The sequence below is a fragment of the Telmatherina bonti genome (assembly GCF_933228915.1).
Source record: "Telmatherina bonti genome assembly, chromosome: 13".
NCBI classification, from domain to species: Eukaryota; Metazoa; Chordata; class Actinopteri; order Atheriniformes; family Telmatherinidae; genus Telmatherina; species Telmatherina bonti.
The window spans coordinates 2,537,677-2,552,557 of NC_136611.1; the positions used below are offsets into that span (position 1 = coordinate 2,537,677).

Here is a 14,881-nt window from a genome sequence, read left to right on the forward strand (position 1 = left end):
CTTAATGTCCACTAGCCATAACATCCGCGAGCCATAACATCTGCTAGTCATAACATCCGCGAGCCATAGCATCTTCTAGCTTTAACATCCACTTGCCAAAACATCTGCTAGCCATAATATCTGCTAGCCTTAATGTCCACTAGCTATAACATCTGCGAGCCATAACATCTGCTAGTCATAACATCCACTAGCCATAACATCCACTAGCCATAATGTCGTTAACTATAACACCTGCTAGCCTTAACATCCGCAAGCCTTAACATCTACTAGCCTTAATGTCCACTAGCCATAACATCCACTGGCCTTAACATCCGCGAGCCTTAACATCTGCTAGCCATAACATCTTCTAGGCATAACATCCACTAGCCATAACATTTGCTAGCCTTAATGTCCACTACCCATAGCATCCGCGAGCCATAACATCTGCTAGTCATAACATCCGCGCGCCATAACATATTCTAGCCTTAACATCCACTCGCCAAAACATCAGCAAGCCACAACATCTGCTAGCTATAACCTCTGCGAGCCATAACATCTGCTAGCCATAACATCCACTAGCCATAACATCCGCGAGCCATAACATCTGCTATTCATAACATCTTCTAGTCTTAACATCCACTCGCCAAAATATCCGTGAGGCATAACATCTGCTAGCCATAACATCTGCTAGCCATAGCATCCGTGAGCTATAACATCCGCGAGCCATAACATCTGCTAGACATAACATCTGCTAGCCATAACATCTTCTAGCCTTGACATCCACTCGCCATAACATCCATGAGCCATAACGTCTGCTAGCTATAACATCCGCTAGCCTTAACATCCGCTAGCCTTAACATCCTCTAGCCATAACATCCTCTAGCCATAACATCCACGAGCCATAACATCCGCTAGCTATAACATCCGCTAGCCTTAACATCCTCTAGCTATAACATCCTCTAGCTATAACATCCTCTAGCCATAACATCCACTAGCCATAACATCCTCTAGCCATAACATCCACTAGCCATAACATCCGTTAGCCATAACATCTGCTAGCCATAACATCTGCTAGCCATAGCATCCGTGAGCTATAACATCCGCGAGCCATAACATCTGCTAGACATAACATCTGCTAGCCATAACATCTTCTAGCCTTGACATCCACTCGCCATAACATCCATGAGCCATAACGTCTGCTAGCTATAACATCCGCTAGCCTTAACATCCGTGAGCCATAACACCTGCTAGCCATAACATCCACTATCCATAACATCCACGAGCCATAACATCCGCTAGCTATAACATCCGCTAGCCTTAACATCCTCTAGCCATAACATCCTCTAGCCATAACATCCACGAGCCATAACATCCGCTAGCTATAACATCCGCTAGCCTTAACATCCTCTAGCTATAACATCCTCTAGCTATAACATCCTCTAGCCATAACATCCACTAGCCATAACATCCTCTAGCCATAACATCCACTAGCCATAACATCCGTTAGCCATAACATCCGCTAGCCATAACATCCGCTAGCCTTAATATCTGCAAGCCGTAACATCCGCAAACCATGATATCCGTGAGCCATAACATCCGCGAGCCATAACATCCGCTAGCCATAACATCTGCTAGCCTTAACATCCACTAGCCATAACATCCGCAAGCCATAACATCTTTTAGGCATAACATCCACTAGCCATAACATTTGCTAGCCTTAATGTCCACTAGCCATAGCATCTGCTCGCTATAACAGCCGCTAACCGTAACATCCACTAGCCAAAAAATCTGCTAGCCATAACATCTGCTTGCCATAATATCCACTGGCCATAACATTGCTAACCATAACAACTGCTAGCCATACCCTCCGCCAACTGTAACATCCACTAGCCCAAACATCTGCTAGCCATAATGTTGCTAATCATAACATTTGCTAGCCATAACATCTACTAGTCATAACATTGCTAACCATAACATCCGCTAGCCTGATGCAGCTGTTAGTGTTTCCATGGCTGAATGATTGTTGGGTAAAGAGTCTGATCACGGTGATGTCCCCCTCTTGTCTATCAGGAGTCGGTGGAGATGAGAAAGATGGCGACCAGTATCAGCAGTACGATCCCTGCACCTGGACCAGGTCTGGAGAGCCAAGGCAGAGCTGCTTCTATGCCTCGACTCGGTGCTGAGCACCAGGTAACATCTTCATCATCCTGCTCTCTGCTGCTGGATTTGCTGAAACATCATAAACATCTAATAGAAGATTTATTGAGTTTTAAGAAATTTGACTGAAAGCACTGGAACGTTACTGGTGAATTTTGGGGCTCTGCTGCTCCAGTTCAGGCCGAGAGGCTCAAAATGAGCCAGCATCAACAGAAATACAAGAAGCTGCTCATTTCCTGAGTGATGCAGATCGATTTGTGCATTTTCTCTGACAGAGCGGTGAGAAAAGATGTCTCCCTGCAGCGGAGAGTCCACGTTAACGTGATTAGACTCTGGCCGGCAGCCAGCTGTTTTTCTCCAGAGCGATGATGGTGCCTCCACATGGCTCTGAGCTGAGGAGGAGGATGGTAATTGGGTTACTGTGGAACAGAGAGAATCTGGAGTGGGAGGTTAATGAAAGGAGGCAGGGCGTTGGGTTCCACTGTGACTTCCTGTCTCATTTTTATCACCTTTGTAACCGAGGCCAGGAAATCCTTCAGCCAATTCAATTAATCTCCACCTTTTTGGAAACTGGCTGGTGCTGCTGGGCTGTGATGGGAAGGGTGCGCAGCTTTGTGAACTCCAGGTTCTCAGTTTATCCTCCAACATAGCTCAGCTGGGTTTAGCTGATGTGCGTCATTACATCCTGATTTGTAACGGAGCACGTTTCAGTTTGCAGGATCCAGACCTCTTAGCTGCTTTTTGCATCACGAGCGACACAGGACGACGCCGGCTGACGTCTGCTGAGACGTCTCCGAGACTTCGGGAGGGAAAACATATGTGTTTGTTCAAGTCTGCAGATTGTTTGCTGGAAAATGTCCCGTAGAACCCACAGGATCCACATCTGCACCCTTTAAGAGAACATTTTACTGACAGTGTGCCATGGCAAAAGTCTTACGGTGTTTCCGTCATTCAGGAAAAATCTACAACGTTTTTCCTGCAGGAATGACTGTGAAAGCCAAACCGAAACTTCCTTCAGAGTTTAAACGAGATAAAACTCTGATTAAACGGAGATTTAGATCTTTTTTTACAGTTTTAACACCATCATAGGTTAAGTTTGAAGAAAAATCGGAAATTAGGCAGAAATTTCTCCCCCAGAGTTTTCCTGTTACATACACATCCCTGATCAAACGGAGGAGTTTTACTGGTCATCAGATGAAGCGTTTCCCCCCATTAACCCCCCAGTCAACAGAAACCTGGATCGTCAGGACCCCGTTTAAACTCTGTTCTTATTGGGGTCAAATAAACGACCTCCGTGTGTTCGTCCAATAATTGTGGCGTTTACGCTTCGAGTATCATTTTCAGACCATTTTATATTTGTGTTTTCTTTTGAAGGAATTCAAACTATTTTTATTGTTTTATCATGGTTGTCGTCCATTCCTCATCATCATCATCGTCATTATCATATTATGATTATTATTATTATTATCATTATTGTTATGCTGTTGCGGCTCTTCTGCTTTAAACGCAGATACAAGCAGAAGCAAAAATCTCATCACAGAAATCAAATCATTCATTTTGTGAATCATTTTATTTCTTTTTTCTCGTTTTTTTGGAGAAAAACATTTTTCCTTTAACTTTTCCATTATTTCTGAGTTGAAGATGAAATCAGCTCAACAGCCTGAAATCTCCTGAGCAGTTGTTGAAGCTGGAACGTGAGTTTGTTTCCGTCCTTCGTACTCCTGATCTCGGCTTCTGTTCCTGCTTCGCAGCAGAGCCAACCCCGCCACTCTGCAGGGCTCCATCTGGCTGTACGTACACCGCCTCGCTTCCTTCAGTCTGTCTGCGCTGTGACGGATGCTTTGTCATGTTATCTGGAAGTGTGAACATATAAATCTGCAGCATCGTGGTGAACATGTGGTTAAATCTGGGTTTTACCCCCCCCCCCCCATCCTACAGTCTGTTCCTGATGCCAGCCCCACGAAGTGCTCCACCTCCCCCGTGGCCCCACAGCGGCCCCCTGAGGTTCCCCGCCCAGAGCGAAGCCACCACCACCACCACCACCGCTGCCACCACCGCAGAGAGCGGGAGAAGCGGCAGAGGTCTCTGGACACGCCTGTGGGTGGTCCCGCCTCCAGCTCCGCAGGTCAGTGCGGTCCAAACCGGACCAGCATGTTTATTCATCATAAAAACAAGATATTGTCACAAAAATCTGCAAAATAACAACAACTTGAAGTCCAACGGGGTGTCAAACGTTTGGCCCGGGAGCAAAACCGGGTCGGCAGAAAAGACATAAACTCCTTATTTTCTCTGAAGAAAGTAGCTGCAGTTCCTACCTGGACCATGTGAGGGCGCCTTGTCTTACATATAAAACATTTATGAGGCAGGAAGACACGTTTATATCTATCTATATAACGAGTCTAAACTCAGTTTGCATGACTAGGGGAGTCCGGCCTGGTGGTCAGGATCACTGCATATGTTGTATGTCCATTTACATTTTATATATACGTGTGTGTGTGTGTGTGTGTGTGTGTGTGTATAAATAAACATTCATTTAACACAGTTAATAACCTATAAATATTTCCTGAACTTCTGCCTCCACAGGTGCACCAGGAGACCCCCCATCGGACCCAGCTGCCTCCAGGGAACGAGCCTCCCACAACCGCGGACGTTCCCATGAGAGGAAACACCACCACTCGTCTGCAGACAAGCAACGCTACTACTCCTGCGAGCGCTACTGCAGCCGGGAGCACTGCTATACCAAATCTGCTACAGCTAGCTGTGCTGCCTCCCCCGTCGAGGGCCAGGAGCCCGGAAACAAGCAGGTGGGGCAGGAACAGATACGTAGAACCAGATGCAACTAAACCTGACGAAAGAGGTCCAGACCCCCGTCTCATGGCTTTCTGTCTTGTTTAGATGGCTGAATTCCATCATGCATGTCAAAGAGAAAGTTTGGTCTGTTTCAGTTATGATGGAACAAGTTTTCTAGTTCTCAGATCTTAAATGAGGGAAATGAAGCTTTCATAAGATTTTTATTGAACCTAAACTGAAACAAAGTCCAGAGTGGGAGTGTAAACGCTGCACCCATCTTCACGAGGAGCTCACGGCATCAGTATGAGATCCTCCATGAAAACAGAAGTTTGAACAGTTTACAGTTCTACACAATGTCAAGGAGGAAAGACATCTGCAATGGTCTAAGAGAAGCAGCTCGTCAGTCTGGGAAAGTTATCGGGTCATTTCCAGTCTGTCTGGAGTCCATTTTCCAACAGAGAAAAAGTGGGAAACATTCCAGACAGCTGGTAATCTTCCCAGGAGCCTACGTCCCAGTTTAGTTTCTAACATTAGCAGCTAATGCCAACACTGCAGCCTCTTACATTAGCAGCTAATGCTAACACTGCAGGCTCCAACATTAGCAGCTAATGCTAAGACCTCAGATTCTTACATTAGCCGTGAATGCTAACACCTCATACTCTTACATTAGTAGCTATTGGTAACACCACAGGCTCCAACATTAGCAGCTAATGCTAAGACCTCAGACTCTTACATTAGCAGCTAATGCTAACACTGCAGGCTCCCACATTAGCAGCTAATGCTAACACCAGACTCTCCAGGCCTCAGCATGTAAAAGTTACAGTTAATGACAGTTTGGCATGTTTGGAAGGGTTGCAGGAGAAAGACCCTCTCACGATGTGGCACTGACCTCCAGCAGGCTGCATTTACCTCATGTTAAGAACCGATGAGGACCATGTGACTGTTATCTTCTGGTAGCAGTATCTGAGTCTTGACTAGCATAGCAGCATATTAATGTGATTCCTGCATTTTCTTATTACTTGTTTCTCTTCTGTCTTGCTTAAGTACGTTCTCTCATGGCTTTGCAATTCTTTCCCACTTTCTGTCCAACTCTGTCCCACTTTCCTTCATCTTTTACCTTTTCATGAGTGTCTGTTCTTCTGTTCTGTCTTCTATGTGTTCTCTCCATCTTCTGTTCTCTGTCATTGTATGTGCCCACCTCATACACCATCTTGGTGTGTTTTCTTCCTCTGGACGTCCCTGTCCATTTTTATTTTTCGTCTCACATATTTCTCACATCATTCTATTATTTCATATTGCTTGTTCAATTTTCATCCAGGGCAGCGGTTGGGCTAAAGGCAGCCTAGAGGTGCTGAGCTCCAGTTCTAGCACACCAAGTCGTGGACGTCGGCAGCTCCCACAGACCCCCCTCACCCCGCGGCCCGCGGTGGCGTACAAGACCGCTAACTCCTCGCCGGTGCAGGTTGTGTCGGGCCAGGCCTCCCTGAGTCCAGGCAAACTGAGCCGTGGATTGTCGGAGCACAACGCCCTCCATCACAGTGGTTCCCGCCACTTCCCTTTCCCAGTCACCCGCATTAGTTCTGAGCCCTTTCTGGGCCAGGGCCACAGCGAGGTGCTGGGCAGCCCCTATGGCAGCCTCCGGGACCAGCTGGATGTCTTCCAGGATGCGCCGTCGCTGTCCCCCAGTGCCGGATGCTCATCCCGGACAACACTGCCTCGCGTGGTGGGAGCCCTACTTCCAAATCTTGGTGTAGACCTTGGTGTGCCCAATGGGTACCACTTCAGTTTTGGGGGTAGTAGCACCAGCCCAGGCTCTGGCGTCGGGGCACTGAGGTATCGGAGGTAGAGAAGGACGAATGGTGCTAGCATGGCTTTAAACCAACCTTTTTAATGCATTTTTGAGGAATTGTGATGAGTTTTATCATCTTCTTTGAAGGCTTTAGTTTACATTGTCACTGTGTTTAATGCTGTATTTTAATCCAAACATGGGAACGATAGAAGTAATATTTAGATCAGAACAAAAAGGGATTGTAGCATTTTAAAACAGCAGATCGGATGTTTTGCCAATAAGAGATGTCTTTCCCTGGCTTCGACTTCAGCGTTTTGTTGACACCACCATACTGAATCATAAATAAAAGCATCTTTAGGGATGGATGACTTTCTGGGCGACACAGCTGCTGTTCAAACACTTTTCAGCTAAAACAGAATACTCATTTATTTAATTTTTACACAGTTTGTTATCCACGTTTAGGTTGTTCTACAACACATCCTGCTTTCAGGTTCATCTTTGAGTCCGGGGTGTTGTGGTATAGATCAGCTGGGGCCGGATATTCACTGCTCATTTTCTTTCATGTTATTAATCCCACAAACGTTGGATGATTGGCTACTGGATGCTGCTTTTAGGTGAATTTATGCTCCCGCAACGTGTGGAAATGGACATATTTCATGTCATATGTTGTCTTTTACGTTGCCATCGCTGTTAAACCAGTTTGTCCACTAGGGGGCAGTGCTGAATTCAGAGACACATTAAAACGCCAACAGCTAACAGCAGAATAAAACCACAAAGTTTTCTTTTGCTCTTATCCTTAACTCTTTTGCCTTCTTTTCCTGTTTCTGTTCTTCTTCTCTGGTTTGTTCCTTTCTCTTGTTGTGTGACATCTCTACAACTCAACGCTGCCCCCTGTGATTTTCGGTGGTATTGGTCCATTTTCTGCGTCATGTGACAAATAGCTAAGCCCCTAACTGCAACCTTATGTCTGCGTATTCGTCTTCTTCATCAAGCTAAAATCGACCTTTCGTGTTTTACAGCTTCAGAGCTTTGGTGATGGATAGCGCTAGCGACTGTTAGCTAACAGGCTACAGACCCCTCAGCTCTGACTTGTTGCTTCCATTTGCTAAACTGAACTGAGTGAATCGGGGTTTGGAACCATTTTGTCTACATTTTTTCACTTTAAAATTTTTCTTTATAACTTTTGTATCAGAGTAGCGGCTAGCTGAGGATTGCTAATACTTTGTTTGCTAAACAAATAGCTGACATACCAAATGGTGAGAAGCTGCTTTGCAACCGAACCTCTTGTGTATCACCATGTAGATCTAACACACACTCACACACAGAAGCTACAGGTTCAAATCCCTCACATGCAGCGTTACTGACATCATCTTTAAGCGACTGGTTTGTTTATTCCAGAATGTGTTTGTTAACAGTGACATTCAGGACTTTGTTTATAACCTGGTCGCCGCGGCAACGGTGTGGGAAACATTTGTTGTTTTGTTGAATTTGCGGCAGAAATTTGGTTCATGCGCGGCAGTCATGCTGTATGAGTGTCTGCACATGCTCCGTGTCTTCTTCTCTATTACAGCGCCACTCGTTGCAGATAAACAACAGCGTTTTTGTTTGTTTTGTTTGTCTCTGAGTCAGATGCAGCTTAGATATTTGGAGTTGGGATTTCCCTGTATTTGCAACCATTCCACAGTTAAACATCATTTTAAAGTCAACAAACAAAAGAAGCCAGCAGTATTTTCCTGCTCTGCGATGCATGAAGTTCATTCAGAAACAAGTTTCTCTCGATCGCACGGTGGTTTCTCCGTTTCAATATTCCAGCCAGCAGCATAACACGTAACGTAACACGCTTTACTGGAGTATGGTGGTTCCAACAGAAAGTGATGCACTGTTGTTATGGGAACAGGATACGGTGAAGCGGTCGTTTGTAGCTCAGACATTATGACACTGTACAAACAGCTTAGTTTACAACTCTACCATTCCATGACGATGCCTAAATCCGTCTGACATTCCCTCCGTGTCAGTCCAACAGGCGACGAGTTGTCGCAGACGTTTTCCTTGCAGGGGAGCGATGCATGATGATAGTAACAATATATCTGCTGTTTTATTTTCGATAAACTGTCCTCATAGACGTTCTCATTCCATTGTGTGCATTATGTTTTGTATGACCTGAAAAAAGAAACAGGTGTGTTTTATGTGAACTGCTGACAGTTTGCCATTGTTTCAGGTCGAACCTTTCTTACAAGACTTCTTTGCAATGTTTTAAGACAAAAGTGCCTATCCTTTTAGATAAACTGTAGAGAAAAGATGCAACATCCTCTGTTTTCTACTCCGTCCACACCAGAGGAGGCGTGATTTATTCTGTATGTAGCTCTGCAGGAACACACGTTGTACAGAAAGCCTTATTCGCAAGCAGTGTCTGCACCTACGGTAAGCTTGGAAAGTGGGAAAATGTCATGAAAATCAGTTATTTTTGTTGTTTTTTATAACTCATGTAATCGACTTTGTGAGCATTTAACTGCATAGAAACCACTGATGTGAGTAAAGTAGTGTGCATGTTTAGATGTGACTGAGTAGTTTTAGTTTGACCCTCACAAGCTCCCGTCCGACGCGAACCATCCAGACTTCGGCAATTTGAGTGTTTATTCTTGTGAACAAACGCTGGTGTTTGCGCATATTTTACATCGTCTTACAAACAAATCACGTCTTTTTGGAACCCTTCCTTTCTCGTTTTTTTTATTGACTTTATCCTGGCCGAGAAAATAAATTGAAATAAAACTGGATGTGGTGACGTCCTGCCCGATGCAGAGACTTGATCTCCTTCAGTGAAACGGCAGCGTTACTAGCTGTGTTCCAGTCCCAGTTTGTCTATGAGGCATGTAAATATAAAAGTAAAATGTGCAGAATGACTGTGCTTATATGTTCACAAGTCTTTACTTTAATACAATTAAATTAACATTCCAGATGCTTAATAAAGTAAATTTATCATTTATATATCCACCAGATGTGTCATATCTTGCCTGTGATGGACTGGCGATTAACCATTCAGACTCACTCCTAGGGACAATTTAGAGGAACCAATCATTATGTAACATACATGTCTTTGGACTGTCGAGGAAGTCAGAGAACCTGTTAGTGAGCCTGCTAACAGTCAGGAGTCATGACGTAGCATGTTACACTTCTCTTGCTAACTGTTAACTAGCCCGCTAACAGTCAGGAGTCATGACGTAGCATGTTACACTTCTCTTGCTAACTGTTAACTAGCCTGCTAACAGTCAGGAGTCATGACGTAGCATGTTACAGTTCTCTTGCTAGCTGTTAACTAGCCTGCTAACAGTCAGGAGTCATGACGTAGCATGTTACACTTCTCTTGCTAACTGTTAACTAGCCCGCTAACAGTCAGGAGTCATGACGTAGCATGTTACACTTCTCTTGCTAACTGTTAACTAGCCTGCTAACAGTCAGAAAACAGCAGCTTAGTGACGTTTTCATTTGCTAAATGTTGCTTTAATTCTTCTTTTTTAGTTTTTGTTGTCTAGTTCAAATGATTCAGTAACCTCAAACACCTCGTTTTCCTTTTCTGGTTTGGCATTTTACTTATCCAACTAGCAGTTGCACATGTTGTGTGGGACTGGAAAACAGCGAATGCATCCACACGAGGCTAATTGTAGGGATCTCATCTTTAGTGCAAATGGACCTGTTAACTCCAGTTTGTTTGTTTTCTCAGCTGTTCTTGTTGTTTCACATCACACAAATGAATATTTACTTCTGATTTGCAGACAGTCATTTCCGAGAGATGGCGCTCAGTTCCGAGCTGGATGCTGTGGAAGGCCATTCCTGCCACTAAAACATTAATCATCTCAAAATTATCATATTTAAAGTCATAATTGTGACATAAAAAGTAATAATTAAGAGACTGAAAGTATAAAAAAATCTTAATTTGATACAATGCCATGACTTTTCATACTTTTTATGTAATGATTTAATTTAAATCTCATAATCACGTTTTTATCTTTTAGTAATGTCATTATTACTACTTTTTAATCTAATAATTTTATCACTTTTTAAATCTCAGAATTGTGTTTTAAATCTCATAATTATCAGATGTTTTGTGAGTATTTTTATTGACTCGTGGCAGGAATGACTCCATAGATTTTGTATGTAGACTAATTTACATAGCAACAATAATCATTATATGCAACTTGTTTGATGGAAGATCTCATGAAAATATGATCCATTGAGATGATTTTCCATCACTGCAGTGGGCCGGCTGGAACATATGTGTCTAGACGGTCCTCGAGCAGGGGAACGGCGGGGGCTATGCAACAACAAACCCACTCCTCCCCCCACTCTGTAGCTTCACCTCCATGCTGGTCTCCTCAGACTCAGGCTTTAGCATGATCGTGACCAAATGATTTGTAGAAAACGCTTTGAACATGCAAACAAAAAAGACTTGAAATGCATAAAGGCACAAGGTGTCAAGAAGAAAAGGAATATTTAGAAAAATGGCAACTTCATACATATATTTGCATGCATAACATTTACCCACTTTAGCCACGTCACGTGGAAATCCTGTAAGCTCAACGTGGGTTTCAAGATCTCTTTTTTTAGACTTTATTCAGTTTTCTATCATTTAAATGCTTTAATTCTGGAGAACCCTTCCTGAACCACGTGGCCTCTGCACCACTCTTCATCTCTTTGTACCGTGACAGGTGAACATGTGGATTTTTCCTGGCAGACAAAATAAAAGATAAAAAGCATGTCCAGACGATGTATGTGCATGTAAAAACAGTAATTTTAGATACCATGTGATTTTGGTTGTTCATTTTTAATATTTGATATAAACGGTGTTGAAAAGACTGATTTCTACTAAACACTGTTGAGTGTGGACGGTGGTTTGATCCCCTCGCAGCAGAGCTACAACATTCCTTTATTTGGGATTCAGTGAAAATGTTTGTTTGCCTGATTTTATGTTTCTCGGTCAGACTTTGAATTCTGCAATTGTTTCTACGTTGAACATTTTGTATGAAGCGAAGTTCCTTGAAATAAAAAATGAGAATTAAATAAAAATTGTGTCTGATGAAATGAAAATGAAATGAAATAAAAAGTACTTTATTAATCCTCAAAGGGAAATAGTGTAGTATATAATAATAACAACTAGAGGAGGTCTTGTTCCGGAGGCTGATGGCTGCTGGCAGGAATGATCTTCTGTATCTTTCAGTCTTACATCGGACCTGAAGAAGCCTCTCACTGAACACACTTTGTTGTTTCATCACTGTGTTGTGGAGAGGGTGTGAAGAATCCTCCATCATCTTCATCAGCTTGTGCAGCATTCTTCTTTGGACAATCAGCTCCAGCGGCTCCAGAGTTACTCCAAGCACAGAAGCAGCTTTCTGGATCAGTTTGTTGATTCTCTTCAAGTCTCTGGTTCTGATGCTACTACCCCAGCAGATGCTGCAAAGCTGACTGCACTCTCCACAACAGACTTCTAGAAGATATGCAACATCTTGGTGCAGACGTTAAACCATCTCAGCTTCCTTAAGAAGTACAGTCTGCTCTGACCTTTCTTGTAGATGTAGTCAGTGTTGCATTTCCAGTCCAGTTTGTTGTCCAGCTGAACTCCAAGATACTTGTATTCCTCCACCACCTCCACCTCCTCTCCCAGGATGGAAACAGTGCTTTGTTTATTCTTCTTCCTCCTGCAAAGTCATCAGAGTATTTCTGCAGATGACAGGACTCAGAGTTGTACTGGAAGTCTGAGGTGTACAGAGTGAAGAGGAATGGCCAGAGTACAGTTCCTTGTGGTGCACCAGTGCTGCTGACCTCCATCTCAGACACACAACCTTTCAGTCTCACAAACTGGGGTCTGTTTGTGAGGTAGTCATAGATCCAGGTGGTTGTGGAGGTATCCACCTGGAATTTATGGAGCTTCTCACATAACAAAGCAGGCTGAATGGTATTAAAAGCACTGAGAAATGAAAGAACATGACCCTCAGAGTGCTGCCTGAATGGTCCAGATGAGAGTGTGCTCTCTGGAGCAGGTATATGATGGCATCTTCAACCCCAAGTCCATTACGATATGCAAACTGGAATGGGTCCTGAAAGGTGTTTACTTGCTTGTTGAGGTGAGCCAGTAAGAGTCTCTCCAGGACTTTCATGATGTGAGATGTCAGGGCAACTGGTCTGTAGTCACTTGGTTCAGCTGGTTGTGTTTTTTTAGGCACTGGAACAAGGCAGGAGGTTTTCCACAGCACTGGGACTCTATTTAGTCTCAGACTGGTGTTGAAAAGGTGCTGGAGAATCGGACATAGTTGTTCTGAGCAGGTCTTGAGAACTCTGGGACTGACACCATCTGGACCTGCAGCCTTGTTCTGGTTCAGTTTCTCAAGTTGCTTCTTAACCTGATTGCAGGAGACAAACAAGGTGGAGGTCTCAGGATGTCCTGATGTGGAGGGAGATGAAGCTGTGTTCTGGTCCATGACTGAGCTGCAGGGTGACAGATTGGAGGCGTGACAGGAAAGCAGTGGGCTTATGGAGGGTGTGTGGTCTGTTGGGCTGGAGGTAGGGGGTGAACTGAACCTGTTGAAGAATATGTTCAGCTCATTAGCTCTGTCCAGACCTCCATCAGGCTGGTCCCCCTTTAACTTGAAGCCGGTGATCTTCTTCATTCCAGACCACACATCCCTCAGGTTATTCTGCTGGAGCTGACTTTCTAACTTCTTCCTGTAGTCCTCCTTGCACTTCTTAGTTTGTGTTTTAAGTTGTTTTTGTGTTGCCCTCAATAACTCCCTGTCTCCATCCCTGAAGGCTTTCTTTTTGATGTTCAGCAGCTTTTTCAGGTCACTGGTGATCCAGGGTTTGTTATTGGGGAAGCACCTCACTGTTCTTGTTGGGACGATGCTGTCCACACAGAAGTTTATGTAATCTGTCACACACTCAGTCATGGCGTTGATGTCGTCTCCATGAGGTTCACAGAGGACGTTCCAGTCTGTAGCCTCAAAGCCTCCTCTAAGAGCATCTTCAGCTTCAGCAGACCAGATTTTGATAGTCTTTGTGATGACTGGTTGCTGCTGAACGATGGGCTTGTAGGTGGAGGTGAGAAGAACCAGATTATGGTCAGATCTTCCTAAAGGAGGCAGGGCAGAACAACTGGATCCATTATTCATATTTGCATAAAATAAGTCCAACATCTTATTTTCTCTGGTGGAGCAGCTGACAAACTGCTGGAATGTTGGTAGAGTTGCAGAGAGGGAGACGTTGTTGAAGTCTCCGGAGATCGCCGTGAATGAGTTTGGATGCTGTGTTTGTAGCCGAGCAACGACGGAGGTGATGACGTCACAGGCTGTGTCTGGTGCGGTACCAGGTATTATATAAACCGCTACCAGAATAACACAGGTAAACTCTCTGGGTAAATAATATGGACGGAAGCTCACAGCTAACAGTTCCATGTCCCTTGTGCATATCTTCTCCTTGAAAGTAACATGTCCAGGATGACACCAACGCTGGTTAACCAGCACTGCAATTCCACCACCCTTTAGCTTTCCGCTGTGTTGTCTACTGCGGTCTGCACGGACCGTTTTAAAGCCCGGTACAGACACATTACAGTCAGGGATGTGTTCATGCAGCCATGTCTCGGTGAAGCACATAATACTGTACTCTCTGTATTCTTTCTGACACCTTGTTAGCATCTCCAGCTCGTCCGTTTTGTTAGCTAGCGATCTCACATTACCCATGATGACGGTCGGGAGAAATGATTTAAATCTCCATAGCTTTCTCCTCTGTCTGACTCCCGCTCTGCATCCTCTCTTCTTTCTTTTCAACTCCATCGGGATTTTATGTGCTGTTTTGCTGATAATCCTGATTTATGAGAGTTTAATCAGTTGATCCCGATTGTAAACAAGTCTTTCGCTGCCATGGAGACTCATCATAACAAGCCGTGAAAGAGCAAAAATATGCAGAAAAATCTTCCTTGCAACACACCCTCCGAATCGGCATGAAATCCTCAGAAAAAAAACTTAATTTGATCTAATATCTATGTGAGAAGAGTTTGTACTTTAAAAAAATCAAGATAGCAAGTCAGAGCTACTACAATCTGCTGCCAACAGACGGCGCAATCTAGTTAGAAAAAAAACTTTTCCAGTTTGGAAGCTGAAGCTGCAGAGGTGATGTAGGACC

The 14,881-nt window shown here is 44.0% G+C and overlaps 1 protein-coding gene across 1 annotated transcript in view; it reads left to right on the top strand.

Moving 5' to 3' along the window:
* cacna1ba (calcium channel, voltage-dependent, N type, alpha 1B subunit, a) overlaps positions 1-6,772 on the top strand; it is a gene marked incomplete at both ends in the record, with an annotated part of 173,010 nt that extends 166,238 nt beyond the window's left edge. The window contains 4 exons of the mRNA XM_079251176.1: positions 2,050-2,169; positions 4,075-4,261; positions 4,720-4,940; positions 6,245-6,772. Of these exons, the coding sequence (XP_079107302.1) occupies positions 2,050-2,169; positions 4,075-4,261; positions 4,720-4,940; positions 6,245-6,772 (1,056 nt within the window). The remainder of the gene's footprint in view (positions 1-2,049; positions 2,170-4,074; positions 4,262-4,719; positions 4,941-6,244) is intronic.
* Between the last annotated feature and the right edge of the window lie 8,109 nt (positions 6,773-14,881).